This window comes from Dermochelys coriacea, chromosome 7 (genome assembly GCF_009764565.3).
Source record: "Dermochelys coriacea isolate rDerCor1 chromosome 7, rDerCor1.pri.v4, whole genome shotgun sequence".
NCBI lineage: Eukaryota > Metazoa > Chordata > Testudines > Dermochelyidae > Dermochelys > Dermochelys coriacea.
Window position 1 is genome coordinate 61,145,202 of NC_050074.1, and position 24,276 is coordinate 61,169,477.

The following is a 24,276-nucleotide window of genomic DNA, read 5'->3' on the forward strand; positions in this document are numbered from 1 at the left end:
GGGGGTTCCCTTTGCCTGGCTAGGCTCCCTGCTCAGGTAGCTATCATGCCCTGCTCCCTCACTAGCTGAGTAGCAGGCTAGTAGGCTTTTTGTTTTGTTTTACAGTGACTGAGCTGTTCCTCCCCATCCTGTGCCAGTGAGGGCACTGGGCTGGGCCAGTGTGCCACGCTCATTCAGTCACTGCCAGGGTGGCTTTAACAGCATCCCAGGACCCAGCCCCTCCCATGGCTCCTCTCTTTCTGTTTTCCAGCAGGCCGCTTCCTTGAAGGTGGCACTGAAGCCTCCAGCTTCACGGAGATGACCCAGACTGTGGCGGTTGGGACAGCAAAGTGTGGCTGGCTCCAACGTTCTTCTAGAATGATTGAGCATTTCTGCTTCTTGCTTAATGGTACACGACTCGCTTAACAGAGTCTTCCTTCAAGGTCTTGAGTGTTTACATGAAATGCTTGACTCAGCTGTGCCTTAACACAGATGCTGTGGCTGCACAATACAGCAGGGCTGGCCAGCAATGGCTGCTTGGAGGCCAGGGGGGCTCACACCAGCAGATGTAGGGAAATGTTCTTAGATTTTTACTAGTGAAAGGGCAAGGCCTTACTAAAAGTACAAATGAGGGACACTCCTCTCACCCTGCAGGCATGGGAGGGCGGGGGGAGCAGCTCAGGGGACCGTTCCTATTTCCATGCCATGCATGATCTGTAGCAATGAGCCCAGCAGATCACTGTGTCATGGCACTGCCACGACCACCCATCCTAGCATGGACTGTGTCAGCTAGATCGAGGGGACTAACCCCAGCATTGCAAGCTGGCAGCTGTAATCTCTGCCCACTGCATCCCCCCATGCTGCTGCCTGGAATGATGATGTTGCTTTCAGGTGCTGACCATAGCAAACATGCCCCACCCCTGTGGGTGATCCAATTCGGCAGTCAGGCCGAGGTTGTGGAAGGCCATTCCAGCAATGGCCTCTTAGGTAACAGCTGGAACCTTAGCATGTTCAGAGACTGTTTTTGCCCTGCCCCTAGTGCCTGAACCCAGCCAAATGGTTTTGCTGATAGTGACACATCTGGGAGCCTGGGCTGGCTCCCCAGTCCTCCATAGGGCCTCTCCTTATAGGCAAAACAACTGTGCCAAGCTGCCAGCCCAATTCCATCAAGTGTCAGCTCCTACTATGCGCAGCACAGACCCTGGTATGGCACTTTCCAGCCCAGTCCTTCCAAAGCATGTCAGGATGAACTGGGACTCCTGTCTTGAGCTAGTGTTTGGGATGTCCCGGAGTTTGGGCAAGCAGTAGCCACTCTCTCCCCAGCACAGATTTCCAAAGCTACCAGCTGTTCAGTATGTAGACATGACCAGCTACTGCCAATGCTGTACGGTGCCTGGCAGGTAGCAGCCAAGACCCCAGAATCTCCTGCAGTAACTTGATGCCACAGTAGTACATGCTGCACTGAGCAAACAGCCCTAGCCACCCAGCGCACATCACAGGCAGCTGGTGTTGGGTTATTCTGTTGGCAGCCAATGTATTTTATCATTTAAATTATTGTCTGAGTTATGGTCTGTCTGAAAGGCAAGTCATAGATGGGGTTTTTTTTAATCATGATAATTTATAACCTTTAATGGGACCTTTTCACTCAGCGTGGTGTTAAATCTGATGCTGCTCAGTTTGATAGGAGTTAAATCAAAAGCATTGGTAAGAGTGCAAGCTGCAGGACAGCTTGGTGCAGGGTTTCTGGACACTGGCTTAGGGAAGGTTGAACAGTGACTGCTAAGGGAGGGAGGGAGGTAGGACTCTCATGATCCCTTGCCCCCCTGTATGTGTCTTTGGAGAGCTTGGGGCACAGATCCAGCCCCTAGTCTTTGTCTCAATCATGGGCTGAGGGCTTTAATCTAAACTCACATTGTACTTTAGAGGACTGATGTCCTGGGGCCCAACCCTGACTTCATGGGGGGCACAGGGCAGGAGAGGGTATCCACACACAGAGTTGCTTAGCACTTTAGCAGCAGCAGCTGCCATGCCGAGGTAAGTCAGCTCATACAGTGGCTCTCCCCTCCATTGGTTACTGACAAAGTTAGAGGAAAGCTGCTGCTCTGAACCCCACCTGCAACGGAGCAGATTCTTCACTTGTCCAGTAGCCCAGGGTAGGCCTGTGCTCCCAGGAGGAAGGCTGCATCTCTCCCTTCAATACACAGATATTTAAGCTTCTAACTTCATCTGGTTTCCATGGAAGGCAGGAGAGCCTAAATGGCTTTGTTGAATGCAGTGTAGCTGCTCCATTTTTCAGCTGTGAGAAAGCAGTGCAGATAGTACATCTCTGCGCCCATCAATGGATGTGGCCCTCTGCTGTCCCAAACTGAACAAAACAACTTTGGTTTTTCAGCAGCCATAAAATGACTTGGCCTGAACAGGAGGGAGGGGATTGAAGCTGCTCTCCTACTCCTTAGCCTTAACCCCTTTTGCAGTTCCTCTGACCCCCAACCCTCCCATCTCCCTTCACTCAGAGATAGGAGAGGCTAAGCTCCTGGCAGCCTTGTTACCTTGACACCAGTGACAAGGAGGGCCCCACAGTGGCCACAGTCGCTGTGGAGCAGAGTTGTGTTACCCCATCACCCCTGGGCTGTCTCATCAAATTGGAGTAGGGGCTGTCTCCTTGCCCTGGTGCATGTACAGGGCAGATTGTCCTGGAGCTGTGGGAGGATGGATGCACGTGTGACTGCATGGCAGGTAATGATTCTCCATCTGGCCATCACTGCTCCACCCTCCTGGATCCCGCCAGTGGGGAGTGCTAGGTCTGGAGAAGCCCTGGGCATGGGAAATCTTTCCCTCTGAGAACCTCAGCCCCCAACTGTGAGCAGATCTTGCTTTAGAGCCCTAAACAGCAGGGTCCCTACAACAGCCTCTAGCTGTGGCAGGAGAGCAGGGGCTGAAGGTAGTTGGGCTACACAGGTTCTGTGCACCCTCAAAGACACTGAATATTTCCAATATGGAAACCTAGACAGGACAGGAAATGGAGCTGGTCAGTCTGTTTATACAGGGCTGGGTCCTCCCCTGAGTTTGCAGAGGGTGAGACACAGTAACCTGCCTTCACATGTATCTGGGGGAAATGCAGGGTGGGAGATTGAGTAAGAAGCAGCCTAGTCCCAACACAGGCAAGGCAGCCACCCAACACATGGTATCAAAATAATTTTATTCTTATCCAAAAATTTAACATTTTGCCATATAAATGAATAATTTTTAAAAAAGTAAATTCCACAGAAACTTGTCCAGGCCCCAGAGCCCCCCCACCCTCAGACCCAATCCAGCAGCTTGTGGAGGGAAAGTTGGTTGCTATCTCCAAACATGGATACTTCAAAATTCATTTTCAAACAGGTAAATTCCAGACCATGAGCCCTGTGAGAATTCAAACTAATGCACAAGTGACCCACACTGATAAAACCACCTGTCTCACTTATGACCAGCATGTCATGGACAGTATTTTAGAGTAGGTAAAAGTGATCCGAATGTGGACCCTAAAATGTTGGTTAGGAAAACAGGCGATTTGTGTCTAGTGCAGGAAGCACTGATCAAGTATTGCCAAAGGACTGGGAATCCCTGGGAACATCCTCAGGCACTCCTTAAAGAGAAATGTACAAAAGCAAATCACACCAAGCAAGGGAGGGTGAGTATGACACATATATTCCAATCCAGATAAAGAGCACATCTAACGCCAAGCCATACAGGCCAAGTCCAGCCTGCAGCTCCCTCCTTGGCAGCAGACTGAGGGCCCCAAGTGAACAGAAGTTTGGTGTCCAGGGAGCACCTCCCCTCTTGCAGAGAAGGAGCTGTTCTCTGTACACACCCTGAATCTAGCATCACCCACTGGCTGTAGAGCCAGCCATTGCAGTTTTGTGCACTGCACTGTTGCCTGCCTCCTGGAGCTGGAGGAGTGGTCCGCTCTTACAGCAATACATAGGTCTTGTACACCCAGCCACCTGAGAGAGTGCAGGACATGTCACCATCCCCTGCCCCATCAGGCATCCCTTAGACACCAAGCTCCCACTCATCCTCAAGCAGTGAGAACTCTGGTGGGCACAGAACCCTGCTTGTAGCAGACTTTCAAACAGCTGGAGCAGATGCTCGTTCAGTCATAGTTTGTACTTGTGACCATGCTTTCCTACCGCAGTGCAGGTGCTCCCAGGAATGCAGACTGGTGTAGCCCACAGCCAGGCAACTGGACAGCTCAGAACCTGGACTAGGGCACAGAGACCTTGAAAGCAGGTACTTGGCATATGGCTAGAGGACTGACACCCATCAGCTAATAGCTTGGTGCTTAGCAGCTTGGGGAAATGGGAGGGCACAGAGACCAATTTCCCTGGGGACAGAGGCACAGATGTCAACCAGTCTAACTTCCTGCTAGCCAGCAGTCTTGGCAGAGGCCAGAGCCAGACACACCCAGTGTGCCGTGGCTGCTAGTCATTACAGCAGGGGGCTCAGGCCTATCTCACCTAGCAGACCTTCAACAACAGAGCAGGTGAGTTCTCCCTGGCGAGGATGCAGATTCAGAGGCTGCTACTTCAAACTCTGACAAGTCCATGGGGCCACAGGCTGCTTGGCAAGGCCTGGCTTCTCTCCACGAGATGGTGGAACTGCCAGGAAGCTGTCAGCAGGACTGTGCCATGGAGCCATGAGCATGTAGACTCCAGTTCTGGTGGATGAGCCTGCTCTTCTCCCACCTTATCACAGTGGGGCAAGGGAGCAATGGCACTATGGTAACATTAGTCTGTCCTCACCCCAGAAGCTGCAGGAATGCACAAACTCCCAATCAAGGAGTGCCATCTCTGCTACTGCCTGGCTCCAGGAGCTGCATGGCATTTTAATCCTCAGGTGGCTAATTGTTCCTTGGTTCCCACCTTAGCTGGGCTCTAGGAGACTGGCAAACAAATGCCGACAGCCCAATGCACAGGGAGGCTCAGGGCCTTCCTTTCCTATGGGCACTAGCTTGGAAGTATCTGGACAAGAGAATACTCTGGCTGCAGCAACTAAATGGGAACTAGGGTGTGCATCCCAAAACAGCTGACAAGCCTACAGCAAAGTGGATGCAGAGTAACTGGTCTGTAAAGCACAATGTATTCATGCTGGGACACCTCCTCCAAGAGACATGCTACCCTCTGGCTGAACAAAGTAACAGCAGAAATGCTGCAAAAGGGGCAGTGGGTTGAGAACAATAGCTCCAGTGAGAGCCACAGGGCTCATGCTGTGAAGCAGAAAGGGGGCACTGTCTGCCAGGGGAGCGAGGCAGCACAAGGACTCCCCAAGGGAGGGCAGCACAGGAGCAATGCTGAGGAGAGAACAGCCTTGTGCCACATGAGATCTACAGACACTAGGAATAGAAATGTCAGAAGCAAAGCACCAACCCTCAGGCCCGGTCCACACACAAATTGTACCACACTGACAGTAAGACAGAGCAGGCCAACTCCCTGAGCATGGCCACAACTATACCCGGACAAAAGAGGTTGGGGTAGTATTGCTAGTTCTGCAGAGGAAGAGGAACCTTCACACCAGTGTAACAGCACACACTTGAGGGCTCACACTCAGTTAACTATTTCAACAAGGGAACACCCCCCCCCACCCAAGTAAATTCGGCACAAAATCAGTGTGTGGGCCAGTCCTGGTGAGAGCCCTGTGCCCACTCAGGAGGTCATCAGCAGGTGCTAAGGCAGGTTCGGGTTTTTCAACATTGAACTGAATACTTCAGAGAACAAGGTAAATTATTAGCATTCAGGAAAAAATAAAGAGCACGTTCTCCAGTCCAGCCCCAGCTCCACACTCCCTGCAACATCAACTGCAGGGCAAAGTGCAGGTGCCCAGCGTCTCTGGGAAGCACCCACAGGGCCAAGTCGGCTAGTGCAGCCCGTAGAGCCAGCAGGGTGGAATGAGCATGTAGACTCCAATTCTGGCGGATGAGAATGGATGGCTCTTTTCCCACCTTAGCAGAGCGGGGGTCAGGGCCAGATGGGAGGCAAGACATTCTGGAACCAATCTCAGTGATCTAAACCCCACCCCAGGACTTAAAAGGAAGCATCTACTCGACAGTATGTGAAATACCACCTGAACAGTGACCCTACCACTGGAGAGGAGGGGAGGAGCCTACACCAAGCCCAGCTCCTGTAGGAATTCCCCCCACCATAGGATAGTAGGTCAGGGAACAGACAGCAGATGTAGCACAGTATCCCCAGCAGGGGGCTTCCTTCCTGTGCCACTAGCAGGGAAGCATCCCAAGCAGCAGCGCCGCTCAGTTGATGACATTATGGATGGTCAAAAATGCTAACAGACACTGGGTTGGACAACGGGAGCTGTTCACACTGAGCGCCTGCTCTCTGGGGAAGCGACAATACTTCAAAAACAGAATATCCCCAAATTAAATGACTCCAAATGGGAGCTGCTTCTGCAGAGCTCCCACCGCAGGAGCTCAGCTGCCTGATACCGGCACCCTGGGGCAGAGCTGCAGAAGTGGTGGAGCAAGACTGAGCTGAAGCAGCAGGATGAGCCCATTCCCTGCTTGGAGACAGAACGAACACTGGGCCACCCCAGCACCAGAGAGGTGGGCAGCAGGACAGTCAACTGAGTCCCTCATGCATGGGGGGGAGGGGGAGAAGGAGGGAGACCACTTTGACCCAGACCTGGGAGCGTTGTCTCCTGCATCCTCCATCTGCACTTGCTCTCCTCCCTTTGTCTGCCAGATGCAGAGAGGTAGCAGCCCTCCCAGGGCAAGGACGCAAAGCTAACTGAAAGGAGGCTGGGGGGCCTGGCAGAGGCATATGTGGTCAGGGCAGGTTTCACAAGTCTGTCCCCTTGCCTTCAGTACCTGGCGCCATATGCTGCCTGCTCCTCAATCCACATCTTTGGATGGGAGGAGACAGAGCCATACAGCACCAAAGAGCAGAACACTTATCTTCATTGCATGTAGGGCAGCTAAGGAGACAGGCAGCCCAGGTAGTACAGCATCACCATTATAGACTAGTGCCAAGTTCAAAGCAGTTAGTGTTGCTATCTACAGAAAGGGTTAGAGCTATCTGGTTCCTATTTAAAAAAAAAAAAATAATCTACTTGCCACCAAACCCATCCTAGCTGGGCCTCTGGGATCTAGGGAGCTGAGCAGGTGTGCACAGTGAGGCACAACCCAGATGAAAGTCAGTAGCATTTTACAAGAAGAAATTAAGTTTACATCTAGATGAGCGACGGGCCTAAGAGCAGCATGAGGGAGGTTAATGAGTCAGTCCAGCCTCAGGGCATAGGCAGCAAAACGACCAAGCTTTCCACCCCACTCACCCAGCACCCTTGAGGGCCCCTAGGCCAAACCTCCTGCCACAAAGGTAATGCAGAACACAGGCCTTCTAAAGAACTGCACCTCCTGCAGAAGGCTCCCTGGCTTCTGTCCTTTAATATTCCAGTATAGGCAGGTTTAAGTACAGGATTGTCCCTCATTCGGAAACACCAGCTCAAACAGGGAGTGAGAAAAGGGAAAGGCAGAGTCCTCAGCACAGTTCTTGCTTAAAGAAATCAACCCAATTGTCTCATCTGTGTAGAAAGAGGCTGCGTGTGCTTTGTCCACCCCACTGGGGCATGGCAGAGAGCAGGCAGTGCCCTTGTAGCACAGCAGGGAGGACACTAGTCTGCATGACGCAGCCGCTTCCTCCAGGGCTTGCTGAAGCTTTTTCACCTCTTGTATCAGCCTGTGCTCTCTGGTTTTTTGAGGTGGCTTTCCCCAGAGAGTGCAGGATCCTCCTTTGAAAGGAGGCTGGCTTCTGGCACGGTGCTCATAACCACATGTTTGAAGGTGCAGGAATCCAAAAACATGCTGGGGATGCTGTTACCAAAATACAGCCTGCTGTTGGCAGCGATGGCCTGATACTTCTTCAGCTCCAGATATGCTGGTGTGAGTTTCAGCTATACAGAGCGAGAGAGCAGATCCCATAAGAGGCAGCATTCTCATGCAGACATCACTGGATTTATCCCCACAGGTCCCCTCTCACCCAGTAACAGAGGTTTGTGGTCAACATTTAAATCCCTGCACCAGAAAACTGGATTGCTATCAGATAAATTAAACATTCCCATATCACTTGCCATTTGGAGCCCTCCCCTTCCTCGGTGGAGTGAAGAGACTAAGCAAGTCTAAGATTTGGGTCACTTTGTTCTAAACACTCCCCATACCTTGTTAGAGTCAGCCATTTTCTGAGCCGTGTAATATTCTGCATCAGCTTTTGTTCTCTTTCTTGCTAGCAAAACAGCATCTAACAGCAAGAGAAAGTCAAATAGAAAAGAGCATTAGAATTGAAATAGCAACATTACTACAAGCCCTCTAGGACTGTGATGTAAGGAGATCACTGGCTGTGCCTGGTCACAGCCAGGCTGAGCAACACATATGTGCAGGCACGGAAGAGCTAGTGGAAAACACTCGGGGAGAATTTACCCTCACAGTTAAGAGCTACAGTTGTGTGAGGTTTATTATTTGCATTGTGATAGCACCTTGGATCCCCGGGCTGAGATTTCTCCTCCATCCATAGTTACATAGCCTCTGGGACACCTTGTGCTAACAGCTAGCATGGGGAGTCGGGGGGGAGAAAGAAGAGAGGAGAAATGTCAGTACTCAAGCTCCAGTTACCTTCAATCTCAGAAATTTTCTTCTCTGTTTCCTTCTCCATAACCTTCTGTCGATAATGAATCTTGGCCACCTCAGCCACCTTCTCAGCTTCTGCAATTACAAACAGCAGCTCAGACAATGCTCGCTCAAGCACCTGTGGCCACAGCATGTGGACAGTAGTTTTGAATGGACTGCACTGGATATTATTGCTGATAAGAGGCTACAGTACCAGGCTATTCCTACAGCTCACTTCTTCCACCCCCTCAAGGTGCTTCAAAAATTAACTGTTACATTTGGGTGGCACGATCAGGAAACACAACAGTGATGGGTCCTAGCACTGCAGTAACTCAGCCACCTTTCACGCAGGTGGTGCGACCAGTAAATTATGCCCTACAAACTTCCTTGGTGTGGAGACATTCAGCCTGCAGAGCTCTGCCACTTTCACCAGGACAGCTTGTGATTCCAGTCCACAGGACTGAGCTGGCTTACAGGTGTCCCCAGTGCAGTATGCAGCCCCATCCCAAATACCCCTACAATGTACTGAAAACAAACCGTTTAGTGATGTGATGCACACATTTTGGGTAGAAGCCAAACAACTAAGAATTTCACTTCAAAAGGAACATCTCTAAGTTCTAAGCAGCTTCCAAGGAAGGGGTGTTGAGAACTCTAGCAAGCTTCTAAGCCCCTGCCTGCACCACAATGTAGCACTTTACAAGGGGGAATCATTCATGGAAGTGGCATGTGTTCCTTGAACTAGAGTTGGACAGGGCCACTAGGGCTGCTCTCCATTCCTTTCCAAAAGGGCCATGACTCCCCGGAGTAGGCTTTACAACCCCTCTGAAAGACTGCCCCTCCATCACAGCATTCCTAATGCCACATGGGGGACTGGGGTCAGCACAACACAAACTGTTGACATGACAAGAGAGAATAAAATTGCCAAAGTTAAACACATGGCTTCATAGCATAACGTGCTTCTGCACCATGTGCCCGCTGGGCAATAACAGGCCCCACTGCATCCTTGAATGGTCAGAAGCAGCATCTCCACAAAAACTAGTAGCCCGTGCATCGACTGCTGCAGGGTGCAATGCAGCACTCAGAGATCTGCTGTCCCCGGTGAGGGAGTCAGTGCAGATTCAGAGGGAGGAGCCTCATCTACTGAATCATCAGCTGCAGGATTTATCCTGGATAGTGACCTAGCCTGTTCCTGCTTGGCTAGGGACAGCAGACTGTCAAAAGGGCCTGGCTAGGATGTTCTGTCCAAGCCCACTCCAGTAAATAGCTTGTGAGAAGATGAAATCTGAAGATACTAGTCCTTGGCATGCTTGTGTGTCAATGACTCTTCAACATACCTATGAGAGCCTTCTTCCTCTCAGTCTCCGCCTCCTTCTCCACAACCTTTTGCTTCTGTGCTACTAGGAGCAGTTTGGTCTTTTCAGCCTCCCTGCACCACAAAAGAGTTTGCAAGTGAGCTTTCAGGGTATAGATTTAGAATAAACACAGCCAGCAATGTCACCATCCCAAAGGAGAGCAGTTGAGTGCAGGTGGGAGAGACATGGAGTGGCAGGTACAGAACAACCAGAGACAGCACACAGACAAGTATGCTTGGTGAATATAGGGTGAACTGCAGGTTTACTTATTAAAAACTCCAGTAAGTTGACTGCAGAATCGGAGCAGTTCGCTCATGTATTTGGGATTTTGCTTTTGCTCCTGGGCTTTTTTGTGCTGCACTTAATTGGTGGTCGCTGTGTCACCACAGGCTGCCCTTGGAGTCCATTGTGTGAATCTCTTAATATCATCATTTAACTCAGAATCCAATTAGCGGGATTTACTCTACATGACATAACTGGAGGCCAGCTGACTGCTTGAGCAAAGGGGAGATTAACCGAGCCCTCCCTGAGGCTCTGCCCAGTACAAGCTTAGCAAGGGAAGGAGGAGTTACTGTTTTAAAGATGGCCCTGAATGGTCCTTTGCACATGGGAGCCTCATTACATGGAAGCACTTAATTCATGAAAGGGGTGGAGTGCAGAAATACCTGCCCTCTGCACCTAAAATGATCTAGGGCTTCAGCCTGACACCGGAGTCTGACACCGTATCCTGCATGAGAAAGTCTTGCTGCCCATCCTGAACCAAACAGCAAAGGTGGCTTGTAGTTGACATGACTTATGGGTGGGGTTGCTAGGAAGTGTATCCTAGACCACTGAAAGCTTTAGGGATCAAAGACCTGCACCTAGAAACAGGCAGCCAGTACCTGGGACAAGGCACTGAGCTTACACAAAAAAAGTACTCCACTCAAAAGACAAACTACTGCATTCTGCTCTAGCTAGAGCACCCCACTGCTTTTCTGGGACAGCTCCAAGGTAGAGCACACTGCAGTGACAGAGCCTCTGGGCCGGAAGGGTCAATTATCCTGGAAAAGATGCTTGCAGCTGTGCCACCATTGTCACCTGGGAAGCCAAACAGCCAAGGCTCCCCTAACAACCCCAAGACTAAACCATGTCCTGACAACAAGGCAACAACACCCCTTCAGTAGAGGGTACTCTCTATTCCTGGTTCCAGATGTGAACCCGGGTAAATCAGCATCATATCCATGTGACCAAGTGGAGCCAAAGTCAGTTAGCTCCCTTCCAAGGTAACCTGCTTCAACTCTCCACTCCACTAGTCTACCCAAAAGACAGCACGCTACCCTGTGCAAGGACCTACGATGATGTCTCTGCTTTGCATTCTGGTGCTCTCTGCCAGCTGTGGTAGATGAAATTAACAACCGGCCCAAGCACCAAGTATATTCCTGCTAACACAAGCGAAGGAAATGGAAGAGCTTTCATTATTTGCAGAGGCACATGAAAGGGGAGAGAAGTTCAAAATGCTAGAGATCTGAGAAGGGCACAAACAGACTGGTTAAGAATAAAGCAGCTGAGCCAGAATATTAAAATAGGATTTAAACTCAGGAACTTCACCATGCACTGAACTTCTCCTGACCCCAAACATCTCTTGCAGATGCACATAAGGTGTCTACCAGTGAGACAAGCTGCATCCACATGGCACAGATAGCTACTCTGGCTGTCTGAGGGACCTCCATGCAACACTCTTACTGGAGTTCGGGGGAGTGACATAGAAAACCTGATGAGCCTAGAGGACAAGAGATTTGTGGTCAATTAAGGAGCTTCTCTTAAGGGGAGGCCAAGCAGTCCTCTGCTTCAAAGGATGCTGCTTAGAACACAGGATTCACACCAGGACCATGGGCCCAGGAGTTTTAAGAAGGGGGCACAGATGGACCCAGGGGAAGATCAGGTTACAGGGCTGACTATTGGGACTCCCCTAAAAGTGTTTACACTAAACATTCAGGCAAGCTATCATCTCATTCGTTGATTCAGAGCCCCAGACTGCCCTCACCACAAGCTTGCTGCTCTCTGAGGATACCGAGGATCCCTGTGACACAGGCTGCTGGAGTGGAAGGATGGTCTGGTGGTGAAGAAGTGGTTCCCAAACTTTTTACTAACACCACCCACCAGCTGCCTTAGCTATTAAGGCATTTGTTCAAAACTTAGGAGAGTTGGGCTTGGTTCTTGGCTCTGCCAGACTCCATGCATCTCAGTTCCCATCCATACATTGGGGATAATAGCACTGCCCTAGTTTCCAGGAGGTCTGTGAAGGTAACTTAATGAATGTTTGAAAGGTGCTTAGAGATGGCCCTGGTGATGGGAGCAAAAAGGCAGCACTGCTAACCCCAGATTATCAAAAAGTCACAAGTCAGAACTCAAAAAGTCTTGAGATTCCATTTAAAAATATTGATCTGTTTTCACTAATAAGTTTTGCGTTTATTTGCAGTCCAATACCTTAACTTACAGGGCTGCATCAGGGTCACTTTCAAGCTTTCTTTCACAACCACAAATGCTAGAAACTTACTTTTTGGTAATTAAGCCAAAATTCTCATGTGATCACATGACTCCAGCAGCTAGGGCTTGATGGAAAACAGCAAATATCACAAGACTTGTGATACAATAGCGAAAGTGAGCAACACTGCCAAGTCACCCTATCCTGCCATGCCACGGAGTGCATGCGGTCCCCAAGGGGAGCACGGCCCACAGCTAGATAAAGCCTCCACCTGGCCTTGTTACACAGATGGGAAAATAGTCCGCGTAATGAGTAGCGTGCGTGGTGCAAAAACTGTCCAACATTCTCCTACCCATGCCTGGGATTAAGCACCTCGCTTATTCTATTGCTCCTGCTGTCCTTACATTCTGCTTGGCCTTGTGTATCTTTGCTCTCCTTTTTTTCTTCCAGACACCTACCCCCTCCCCTTTCTGGAGGCAACTTCCCAGGTTCATCTATTTCCCACCATCCCAGCACCAGTGCCAACCAGCAGCAAAGACTGCCCTTGTGCAGCTGCTGCAGACAGACACCACCCACCCCCAAGCAGGGACAGCAGAGTGAGTGTTAACTGTGATGGGCAGTTTAACTGTATGCTATAGACTAGTTAACGTAAACCCTGAATGGCTCCCATGCCTCAGCTCTGCACCTAACCGTGACTCTGGGAAAGGACAGCAGGCAGGGGAAGCAGCACAGTGTGATCCTCCCTCAGAGTCCCAAGGGAATTTCTAGAAAGCATGGACAATATCAGATGGGTAATGCTTGAGTCTGCTAAACTCTCCCAGACAAGTTCCAGGGAGCTTTGTGATGGCTGAAGTTGCAATCTGCACAGAAACAAATAGAGACCAGTTCTGCATCATCATCCACCTACAGACACCTTCATGGCAAGCAGGCTGCACTGGTTTTATAGCTGCTTTACTCTTCCAAACACACACAGGGAGGAAAGGGAAGCAAACTAGCCATCTCCAGGGCTCCCTCCTCTGGTACTGCAGCAGCTGTTAATGGTTTGGAAGATGATGCACCAACCAGGAAGGCAAAAAAGCCAGTTCAAATTTCATCTCCACATGAAATTGGAGAGGGGGAATTTATCTCCTCAGAAGAACAGGAGAGAAAGGTGAGAGAAGAGCCCCACTTTAGTCCTTGACAATCTCCATTTACATCCGAGCCAGTGGCCAATTCGGCCTTTCCTTCCACCAGGGAAGGGACACTCACAAAGCATGCTCAGCAGATACAGGGTTCAGCACACTGCTGCAGTGAGATAGTGACCTTACAGAAGAGCCCTGTCTAATTCAATACGTATGAATCCACTAGAGTTTTGCTGAGATGAATTCTGCTACCCATGGATAGGGAAGGAGATCCTACTGTAAGTGTCTTTGCTCGCTGCCAGCAGGAGTTGAATTCTAGCAACAGAAGATGGTAAGAGGAAGAGCCTCCCCCTCTAGTCAATTCCACGGAATTTCTCCACTAACATACAATGAGGAATAAGAAGTGTGGACCCCTATGGGGTCCTCGGCACCAACTGCAGTGGGTGTGAAGGGGCCCACCACTCCCGATAGCACATTCTGGGACTATTACACACCCTAGTTGGTGTGAGCAACAAGAACCTGCTAAACAATGGGATCTGCTGAGCAACTACTCACATTAGTTCAAAGTTTCTTCGGATGGCTTCTGGGATTTTGGGCTTTGTAACACGCACAGCCTGAAAAAGAAGCCAAGGGCATTTAAAAACAGACTCTCTACAATTAGAACTGCACAGCTGGGAAACCACCTGCAAGAAATGCAACTTATTCTGCTAAAATAACCTGATCCAGGCAGTGCCATCTAGTAGAGAAAGCTCAAAATCTCATGCCAGCAGAACTTAGACATTGGACATCACTATGTGAGATTCAGAAAGTGACTTACGGGTTGGTGGTTCCATTCATCCTGTCCTACAACAAGTTGTCACTGAGAATAGAACATCTCCACCTATGAGGTCACTCTGAAAAGGTCACCCCCTTTGAACCTCTCCACGTCTGTCTGCCTCTTTTTGAGTTGCCCTCATACACGCAACTTCCTCCATACTCTGGTCTGCCACGCCATCCTGCTCTCCTCATTGCATTCCCTCTTCAGAATTCCCCTCCCCAACAAAGCCAACTGGAAGGGAGTCGGCAACATTCACATGTTTAACTTTTATCCTTCAGAAAAACCCAAAAGAACAGGACAGTGTGATTGTACACAGGCAGCTCTCCAAGAACAGTTACTAGAAAGTAACATTTCTCTCCTTTAAGGGCCTCTGTGCATTCCTCTTGTGGGTGATTATCAAGCAGAGTTCCACCAGATCCTTAGCTAAATATGGATGACAGCACAGCTCTCCCAGACTCGGCACTGGAGCATGGTGCTAAATCTGAGACTAGCATCTGATGAAAGCGTGCACCGAACTCCAAGTTGCTGCTGTGCAAGCTCTCATGAAGTCGGTATTGAAACCAGGGGGTACTAGTTCCCTAGCTAAGATGTATGAATGTTCTAGTCGTCTCCTAACCCAGTGCAAGCGTCTGTTCAACAATGGGTTCCTCCATGGCATCTCTCCTTATATGCAACAAATAACCTACTGCATTTTCTAAAGGGATTTGGTCTTTTCCAGATAACAGAACACCCTCTTTACAACTGTATGGATACAGAGTTGCCCTTGGATAGGAATGAGGCCTGGGGAAGAACATAGGGAGGGAAATGCATTGAGATAGGACAGACCATCCTAGACATGAAGCTGGAATGGAGCCTCATGGTGAACCAAAGTGTAAGGCGGAGTGGCCATCAAAACAGAGATCTCACTCCCCTGCCTAGCACATGTAATTTCAGCCTACAAAGTTATAAGCCATTGTACATAAAGGGCTGTATTAAAAATCCTGATGCAACCTTAGCCAAGTGAGCACATGGCTTCAGTGACACAGGATACAGAACGCTGGGCAAGTTGCACAGTCAGGAACATTATACCAGATTAAACATTATAATATATATAATATAACATTAAAATGCAATGCTATTCTGAGACGGGACTGAAAATGCCAGGCAGGACTCAAGATGAAGTGTGCTTAGTTTACAAGTTAAACAATGTGGCTTCTAACTGTAGGTCCTACAAACTCAGTTTGGGCTCATTCAAGCTGGCTGCCTTCCAATTCCTAACAAGTGACAAAGATCTGGCAGGCTGAGAGCTATCCTCAGTTGTCTTCAATAGGATAGCACATGTCTGAGAACAGGATTTAGTTCTGCAATTTAAATTCAGTTAATGGTGACCTGCAAAGAACTTTTAAAACTGTGCTTGTGCCCTTTTTGGCTCTTTTTGATGGATACAGAGGGTCTGAAAGAGTTGGTTTTTAAAACTTAAAGAGGGTTTTTCCTGCTTGTTTTTTACCTTAAAAATATCATCAGGCCTCTTAAATCTGGATGGCTTAGGTGGTTAGGAAAGGCAAGGCCTCAGGGCTCTTCCAAAGTTGATTGTGACATGATGCTTACCACAATCTGTCATTGTCTACAGGGACTGTGCAATTGCAAAGACAAGCTGTGAGGTGGAAGGATGTTTTTTGTGAGCTCTTCACACCCGATGGAAGGACTGAGGCCATAGATTTTTTAATATAGGCTCCTCTCCACTCAGAATATTAATTGGGCAAGTTAAATTTGGTAACAAAAACAAAAAGCAAAGTAGAAGGAGTCTGACCCCTCCCGCTGACTCAACTTTCACTTATTTAATTCTTGTGATGGGGTACCAGAATGGGGGCCTCTCAAGTGACTGCTCACAGGTTCTTCAGCCATCACAAAGAGTCTCACAGCCTAGATGGAACCTGATTTCTAATGTAAAATGCAAGCAGAAAGAAGTCTTTTGGAAACAACCTCCCTCTGTACACATGACACAGACACAGAAGAGGAACAAGCCCAATTTTCTCCTGTTCAAGTTACCTTTAACAAGTATGCTGATGATGAGTAGGCTGGGACAGACTCCCGCTCACACTCTCAGAGCTGGGTTGGCTCTGCAGGGATGACAGAAGTAGTAAAAACTTATTTTTGTCACTAATATGTTTGCAGATGTAACTAATACATGCAGATCTGTGCAGAAAGAAGGGACCACTTCTCTCTCTTTCACACTCTCTCTTTTCTGACCATAATGACAAGTTTTCCATGGAAAAAAGGGCAACATCTAAGTCCTAAATGGGTTTTGGGAAAAGCCGAGGTGGCTAGAATAGCCAGAGCTTTGCAAATCTGCCGAGAAAGAATGCTTCTATGCAGAAGCATGCTGGGGAAGCTGCCCGTGGAATTACAACATTTCTCTGCTAGATGCAGCTGCACACTTCAATACAATCCATGTAATCACATTGAAGGGTGTACAGAAGTGGTGGCAGTTGGCATGGAGAACAAGAAAATGTTCCTTGCAAAGAGCAGACAAATTGGCATGTGCCCAGTACTTAATTGAAAGCCATATGAAACATGGAGGCAGGAAACCATTTCCATCCCTTTTCAACTGTAAGCTTTACGTGAGTGAAATATAGAAGAGTTTCCCTTTAGGAAAGAGCCTACCTGGATGGTGAGACCTGGTGCCATGACATTCAGCTCTTTTTGCAGGGCCAGCTTCAGGTTCTCATCAATCTGATCTGTGTTCAAGGAACAAGAGAGATTCAGCAACACTGCAGCCTGCACTGCAAAATTTAGTATTCTCCCTGGCTAACGTGCATGTAGTGATTAGCACTCAGCAGAGAGGTCCATCCAGACAGTACAAAATAAGGATAAAGAGCTTTGCAAAACCCTGCAATATGCTTCCCGCCTCCTGATTCCACAGTGCTATGTGTGAACTTGGGATCATGGGCATACTATTGCCAGCCCAATGCCTGGACCGCTGCACCATACGGACGCCAGCTGCTGTGGTAGTGGGAGCTCTATATGTATGCTTTTGGGAGGTAACCTCTATGTTTAGTTTGATGCTGAATGTCCCTCTCACCTGCTGTTCTCTGGGACATTCAGCACGGAGTTTTAAAGGGCACAGTGAGAAATGCCTGCATCTGTCGACAGCTCACTGGAAACCCTGTTCCCCCTCACCTCTTCAGGAGAAGACCTTGACACAGTGATCCACAGGCTGATTGCTTCCACGTTGGCTCCCCCACTAGCAAACTCACTGCAGCCAGTGCTGATGGTAAAACGCAACACACAGACTGTTCTGTGCAGACTGCCCCAGCTCAATGCCACAGCAGGAAATACCATGTGGAACTTAGGGCACCATCCCTTGCCACACTGACTCCAATGCCAGTTTGATGCTCTGGCCTTAAATCTGCAAGGCCCTGGAGAGATCAGGGCCCACCTACAGCACAATCTACTTCTCCATCCACCACCCCTCCAATACAGCTGTGCTCTTTGGGAAGAGTGCAGTTAATGAGGTCTAGGATGAAGCACTGGAGCTGGAAATAAAGTCTCTGTCACGGATGCCAAACTGTGGATCAAGCTACCAGGGAAATAAGATTGAGCCAAAGCCTGGCCATCTTTGGAGCACTCTACAACACCCCTTCTCCCGGGTTGTTACAACTTTACTGCCTGATCTGATAACAGGAGCCCATGCACATCAGCACAGAGGCAAAGGGAAGCCTTTGTGGATGAACGATGCCCATCCACATCTGCCAGCAGGCTTGGAAATCAATCATTCCCCAGGACACTCCTCCTTTGGAATTAGCCAATTTCCAAAAGGTTAAAGATAATCTGCAAATAGCTCTAGGAAGATTCCTCTACCATGGATATTTATTGAGCCCACCCAGCCTTACCATACCTGTGCTGTACACAGCAATTTACATTCAGAGTCAAGTCCTGATCTAGCCGGTTTTCCAATGCCAAGAACCCGCTTTGCCCTGCCCTTCCAAAAGCAAGCATCCCCCAGATGCTGCTTCGAAAACTCTGCCCCTGATTGGGATACTAGTAGAGGATGGGTAACATGCATCTAGAACTCGGGTGTCAAGTCAAGACATGACACACCAACACGTGCCACTTGTGACGAGAAGGGGAGTGGGGGGGAGAGACGACGACAAAGGATCTCATTTTGGGGTCAGGAGCAAAGGAGAGGTGTCAGGGTTCCTTCCCCACTCTGAACTCTAGGGTACAGATGTGGGGACCCACATGGAAGACCCCCTAAGCTTATTCTTACCAGCTTAAATTAAAAACTTCCCTAAGGTACAAACTTTGCCTTGGCCTTGAACAGTATGCTGCCACCACCAAGTGTTTTAAACAAAGAACAGGGAAAGAGACCACCTGGAGACGTCTTCTCCCAAAATATCCCCCCAAGCCCTACACCCCTTTTCCTGGGGAAGGCTTGATAATAATCCTTACCAATTTGTACAGGTGAACACAGACCCAAATCCTTGGATCTTAAGAACAATGAAAAAGCAATCAGGATCTTAAAAGAAGAATTTTAATGAAAGAAAAGGTAAAAGAATCACCTCTGTAAAATCAGGATGGAAAATACTTTACAGGGTATTCAGATTCAAAACACAGAGGATCCCCCTCTGGGCAAAACCTTAAAGTTACAGAAAACAGGAATAAACCTCCCTCTTAACATAGGGAAAATTCACATAAAACAAAAGATAAACTAATCCGCCTTGCCTGTCTTACCTATACTGGTTGCAATATGGGAGACTTGGATTAGGATGGGTTGGAGAAGATGGATTTTTGTCTGGCCTCTCTCAGTCCCAAGAGAGATCAAACACATAAACAAAGAGCACAAACAAAAGCCTTCCCCCTGCCCAAGATTTGAAAGTATCTTGTTCCCTTATTGGTCCTTTGAGTCAGGTGCCAGCCAGGTTAACTGAGCTTCTTAACCCTTTATAGGCAACAGGATGTTGCCTCTGGCCAGGAGGGATTTTATAGCACTGTATACAGAAAGGTGGTTACCCTTCCCTTTATATTTACAACAAGAGGCAAAGGGACTGAAAAGAACTCCCTTCCCTTTCTTCCACACAGAAATCAAAGGAGGATTCCAAGGTGGTGAAGACAACTCATTTAGCAATGGTGCAAGGGTCTGAGCAATGTGTGACATTCCAAACTTCTGTTTCCAGGAACCTCCTTTCGCTGCAGTGGTGACAGGTTATGACCACTTACACAGGCTTTGCTTTGATCTTATATCCAAAGTCCAGTTCTGGGCTAACAGCTACTATTATCTCCATAAACCCACAATATGACATCACATGAACAATGAAATAACCCGCATTGATAAGGACTTAGAATAATTGTAGTGAACTGTGCCTTCTCAAGGAGACTGTTCTTGTTGGTGATCTCAGCACAATCCTGGCTTCCTGATGGACACTTGTGAATGGAGACAATTGTGAATGGAGACAATTGTGGGCAGAGGCATAGCTGGCTATTGAATTACACTTCCATTTGTTGTATACTCCCTGGTCCCCACATACTTACCAAACAGCTCAATGTACACTTCCTGGAGGGTATGGGCACTGCAGAATTGATTCAGCTCATGGTGAATTTTATTGAAGATCAGGGTCTTATCGTAGTCTGCAGTGTAGTTCTTCACAACATCGTACACTGAGGAAAGAGTTACCACAGGGCAACACAACAATGCTTTTCAGTCTACATGGCCATTCTAACAGCCCTAGCACACTCACTAGGTAAGATACCCTCCATTCTAGATTGGAGAAACTAAACCTAGAAGGGTAGGATAATTATGCACAGATAAGGATATTGCACAGCCCTGCTTTATGGTCTGCAACAACAAATAAAACAGGGAAGTCTGCTATGAGCCATATACAGGAACAGACAGTGCTGAATACAGTAGATGCTGTGAATCCCCGACACCCGAGCAGGTGTTTCTTTCTCAATGCTGCATTAACACTAGTTTCCAGCATTATGTTTCCCTGCTTTGAAGGGAAAAAAGCCAAAGGCTCTTCATCTTATGGAACTCGCATGTTCCACGTGCGGCAGCAGCAGGGATTTCACTTTCCTGTTCCACAACTGGTGACCCTGTGGAGCAACAGAAGCCTTAGGCCAAGCCTGCTGCCTTCACAAGCTACTCTACCTTGCTCAAAAACTTGTAAGCTTTGCCAGCTTTTCAGTAGCTGAGCTTGTTGCACGTGCTTGGTTCTGCAGTTTTTGCCCCCGAAACTAAGCAAATTAAGTTCTTCCTAATGTGGGCTCTTTGCAAACCAAGCTTGCCATTTCACAAATGATTTCAAGATCAAGAGGCAGTCACTCTCTTTAGTTTGTTCACACTTGCTCATTCACCTTCGGACAACCCATGCCTGGAAAATTCCAGTCTAGGGGAGCGTGGAAACATGGGGTTAGAATCAGATTCTCTGGTGAGGGGAGCCATAACAGCAACAGGATAAGGAGAATGGAAGTGGTATTGCCAACCTATGCTATAGCTGCTGTAGGACGGCTGCTCTGATGTCGTAAAGATATTCAGATTTTGCTTTTCTGCTTTCGCCCCCATTCTAATTGTCTGGAGCAACTTGATGTGAGCAATGCCCATTTTTGCCCTGCTATCTGGAAAATCAGGTAGGCAATTCCTGCAATGCTCAGGTTTAATGCACTCCCCTGAGGGACAATGGCTACAAACACAGATGTCAGCCTAAGAGTAAGGCCCAAGCTAAGAGTAACTGGTTTATAAACAGGAGATAAAGAGGATGCTGCTCCCAAGAAAGGAAAGTCCCCTCAGCTGTTCACATCCCTATTTAATGACACATGCAGTAACTTCACTAGCTCTGCACTCTCTCAAAAGCAGGCACCATTTTGTCTGTTCACTTATAAAGTCCGTTACAGTAATGTTAAGAGTCGACATAGCAAATAAATGCAAGCAATGAGTTTAGAGCACAATTGTGCCTACAAGACTGCCCATCTTCTGAAAGACCCCCACATTTCAAGGCAAGACCTGCACAGAGCTACACTCTATGAAGCTCTCTGCACTTCTCCAGCACCTTATAAAAACATTAACCATGGCATCTCCCAGCCACCCTGAAAGATAGGGGGCAGCCTCATTCTACCCATGCTATTGGTGGCCTACAGAGGCCAAAGGGAGGCAGGGACTTGGCACAAAGTCACACAGGAAGCCTGTGTTAGCACCAAAAGAACCTGGTTTTCCTGGCCCCAAATCCAGGGCCTTAAGCACAAAGCCATCCTTCTTCGCGGTTTCCTGGCCTTTGCTGGATGCTAGGCTACTTGAAGAAAGGCTTTAAAAAGATCAAATACTTGGAGATGCTCATTGTAGGGTCACTTTTCTAAGTGCTCTAGAATGGGACAGGTCTAGTAGGTGGGTACTGTGTTCGAGTCACCAGGGTACTATGGCAATGACGCCTCAATCATGTGTCTCAGATGGATCCAGGGAAGCTCAGCCCAAACAGAGTGATACATGAGAGAAGTAGAAACAGCAGGATGAGACAGCGCTCGAGTGCTGAACACCCTCTTGACAGTTTGGCATCAGTGCTTTTCTCTTCTGGGCTCAATTATCTTTAACCAGGGCACCTTCCAGGCAGTCTAGGGCATTCACAAGAAGGACTATCTAGGAATTGAGCTGGATTTGGACTCTATGGGCCACATTTACAAGTGGTTGACACCCACAATTGGAGCCAGTTTTCCAAAAAAGCCCAGCTCCCACTGGCAGACAAATAAGCTGCCAGATTTTCAAAGGGCTCAGTACATGAGGAGTGCATTCAGTGCTGAAGTGTTCTGAAAACAAGGCTTTCCCTGTCTGAGCATGGGGTGGGAGTAGCTGCAAGTCTTCAGCACAGATTAGTGAATCTCAGGTAGAACTAGATAAAACATCCTGGTCAAAAGGCAAAATCCATACCAACAGAAGGGAGGCCATGTGTATCCCACCCAGGAGTGTTCACTACAAGCTTTTTACAAGTGCTTTGACCAGTCCAGTTTTAGATGTCCCACATAGTGGACTTCCTCCTCTTCCCTTGTGAGACTATTCCATTGCACCAACAGACATACATGGTCAGGTACAATATTGCTTGATGAAACAGAAAAGAGTAAATACCTGCATATGGTGCTAACATATTCACAACTTCTATTCGGTCAATGTAGATCATAACCCCACCGCTATTTAAAAAAAAAAAAAAAAAAAAAAGCTTTGTGAGTTACATGAACAGATATTCACAGCAGCCCCAATTCAGAGTCCAACAATCCTTAATGGAATTTGCTGGAGATTTGTAGAGTTGACTTTTTACCCAGGACACACTGTTTTTCCATGCTGTCTTGGAAGACTGCAGATGGTAGTAAATCCCAGTTTAATAATCTGGCATTTCACTCCTTCTGCGTGAATCAAAGTGAGCTCCAGGATGACCCCAGTGCACTTTCATTTTTCCTTCTGATGCCTCACTGTGTTTAGCCAGGGATGTAAATAAGAAAAGGAAAATGCCCTTGGAATGGCCATGCAACTGTTAGCATCAGGAAAAAAAAAAAAAAAAGATACAGATGGGAGACAGACTTCAGCAGATATTCTGTCCTAAGTAGAGAATTCTGTCTGCACAAGTTGCACACATTTAGTGACTTCAAACAGGCCCATACGCAAGACCACTTGCGACAAGCAGCGAGGCTGAACTGAGCTCAATGGATACCATGTCCACTGCAAAAAGATCACTGTCACAACTTAAGTTACACCATGCCAGACAAGACACGCTGCTGACTACATTAGGGTGGTGTTATGGCTAAAGCCCAAACACTGGGAGTGAAATAATGTGAACTCTATTCCCAATTCTGCTACGGCTCATGACATGACCTTGAGTAAGTTGTGTTCCCTCTATATCTCACAAGGGGCTGAGAGTCTTAATTCATTAGCATTTGAGCAGCTCCCTAAGAGCCCTTAAGGGAAGGCACCAGAAGTACAATAAAGTACAGCCTGCAGGCTTTCCCCAAAAGCTGTGAAGTAGTTAACCTGCTCTGCCATGCTTCTGTTTCCTAGCTGGGCAAGTCCTTCCCCCTCGATCCCTTCACTTTTTAATATGATTCATAACAGAAAAAGCCCACCAACTAAAGCTGTATTTATCACACAGAGAACCAGTACCATCCACTACAGAAAAGGGAAGTTCTAAATTCTATTTTCCAAACCCACGTTTTCCAGAAGCTCTTAACTTTCTCAAATACACATTCCTTTGGGGCTAGGATCTCCCATGCTTTTTTCCCTCAGTTCAAAGGTAATATTTGGAGGGAAAGCTTTAGCAAAATGAGCTAAGCCATTATTGAATCACACAAGTATAAACACTAAACACTGATCTTGTATATTCCAAGCTGAATTTGTGTGCTCAGATAACTCAAGCATGGCTCTTACTGCAAACTTCTGACTTGACTTGCTTTGCAGATCTCACTGAGACTTAAAAGACAAAGACAAGTTTGAAGAAAGTCAGTTCATTAGTTTGAGTTATACGTTGTTACATTTGACAATTCCACATGTGCTAATTTTTCTGTTCTTTTTAAGGATTTCCCATTTAAGGGCTCCACAATGACAGGGTCTTACGAGCACTGCAAATGAAAATGTTTCATAGCAAAGAACTGATCAGCATCATTTGGCAGGCGGGAGGGGACTGAGTTAGGTCTGTCAAGGGTGGGTGCCTGTAGGAAAGAGAACTTCTGAGTCAGAAAGTGATTAAGCATAGCCCCAAAAATGAAAAACTCCTGTTTATGATATCATGGGCTCTGCTGGCTGAATTTGTGAACTCCTTGATCAACATGATCTGGATTATTTTTCTTTAAAAAAGAAAAATCAAGAAATCCTCTCATTTAATACAATACGAAGCACTCCAGAGTCAGGAAATGCAAGAAGTGTAAATCTCTCCTGCAATTAAACC

At 47.8% G+C, this 24,276-nt stretch overlaps 2 protein-coding genes across 12 annotated transcripts in view; one reads left to right on the plus strand and one right to left on the minus strand.

The window, feature by feature from the left end:
• Window positions 1-9,740, plus strand: part of ADAM8 (ADAM metallopeptidase domain 8) — a 109,843-nt gene extending 100,103 nt beyond the window's left edge. Inside the window, exons 25-26 of one of the 3 annotated variants that reach the window (XR_006283012.1) lie at window positions 251-1,363; window positions 9,730-9,740. Coding sequence is in view for 2 of the 3 variants with exons in the window: in XM_038409684.2 (XP_038265612.1) it covers window positions 251-301 (51 nt within the window). In the remaining variant the exon portion in view is untranslated. Of the gene's footprint in view, window positions 1-250; window positions 1,646-9,729 lie in introns of those variants that run through there. The other 2 variants (XM_038409684.2, XM_038409685.2) reach the window with 2 other exon arrangements.
• The window catches only part of ERLIN1 (ER lipid raft associated 1), a 59,722-nt gene continuing 39,160 nt past the window's right edge, over window positions 3,715-24,276 (minus strand). For 5 of the 9 annotated variants that reach the window (XM_038409694.2, XM_038409689.2, XM_038409690.2 and 2 more), the window contains 8 exons: window positions 22,470-22,531; window positions 19,892-20,017; window positions 17,024-17,097; window positions 14,119-14,177; window positions 9,961-10,052; window positions 8,633-8,722; window positions 8,182-8,261; window positions 3,715-7,917 (listed from right to left, as the gene is read on the minus strand). In XM_038409694.2, the coding sequence (XP_038265622.1) occupies window positions 7,699-7,917; window positions 8,182-8,261; window positions 8,633-8,722; window positions 9,961-10,052; window positions 14,119-14,177; window positions 17,024-17,097; window positions 19,892-20,017; window positions 22,470-22,531 (802 nt within the window). In that variant the 3' untranslated portion in view covers window positions 3,715-7,698. Of the gene's footprint in view, window positions 7,918-8,181; window positions 8,262-8,632; window positions 8,723-9,960; window positions 10,053-14,118; window positions 14,178-16,408; window positions 16,480-17,023; window positions 17,098-19,891; window positions 20,018-22,469; window positions 22,532-24,276 lie in introns of those variants that run through there. The other 4 variants (XM_043519904.1, XM_043519903.1, XM_043519905.1 and 1 more) reach the window with 3 other exon arrangements.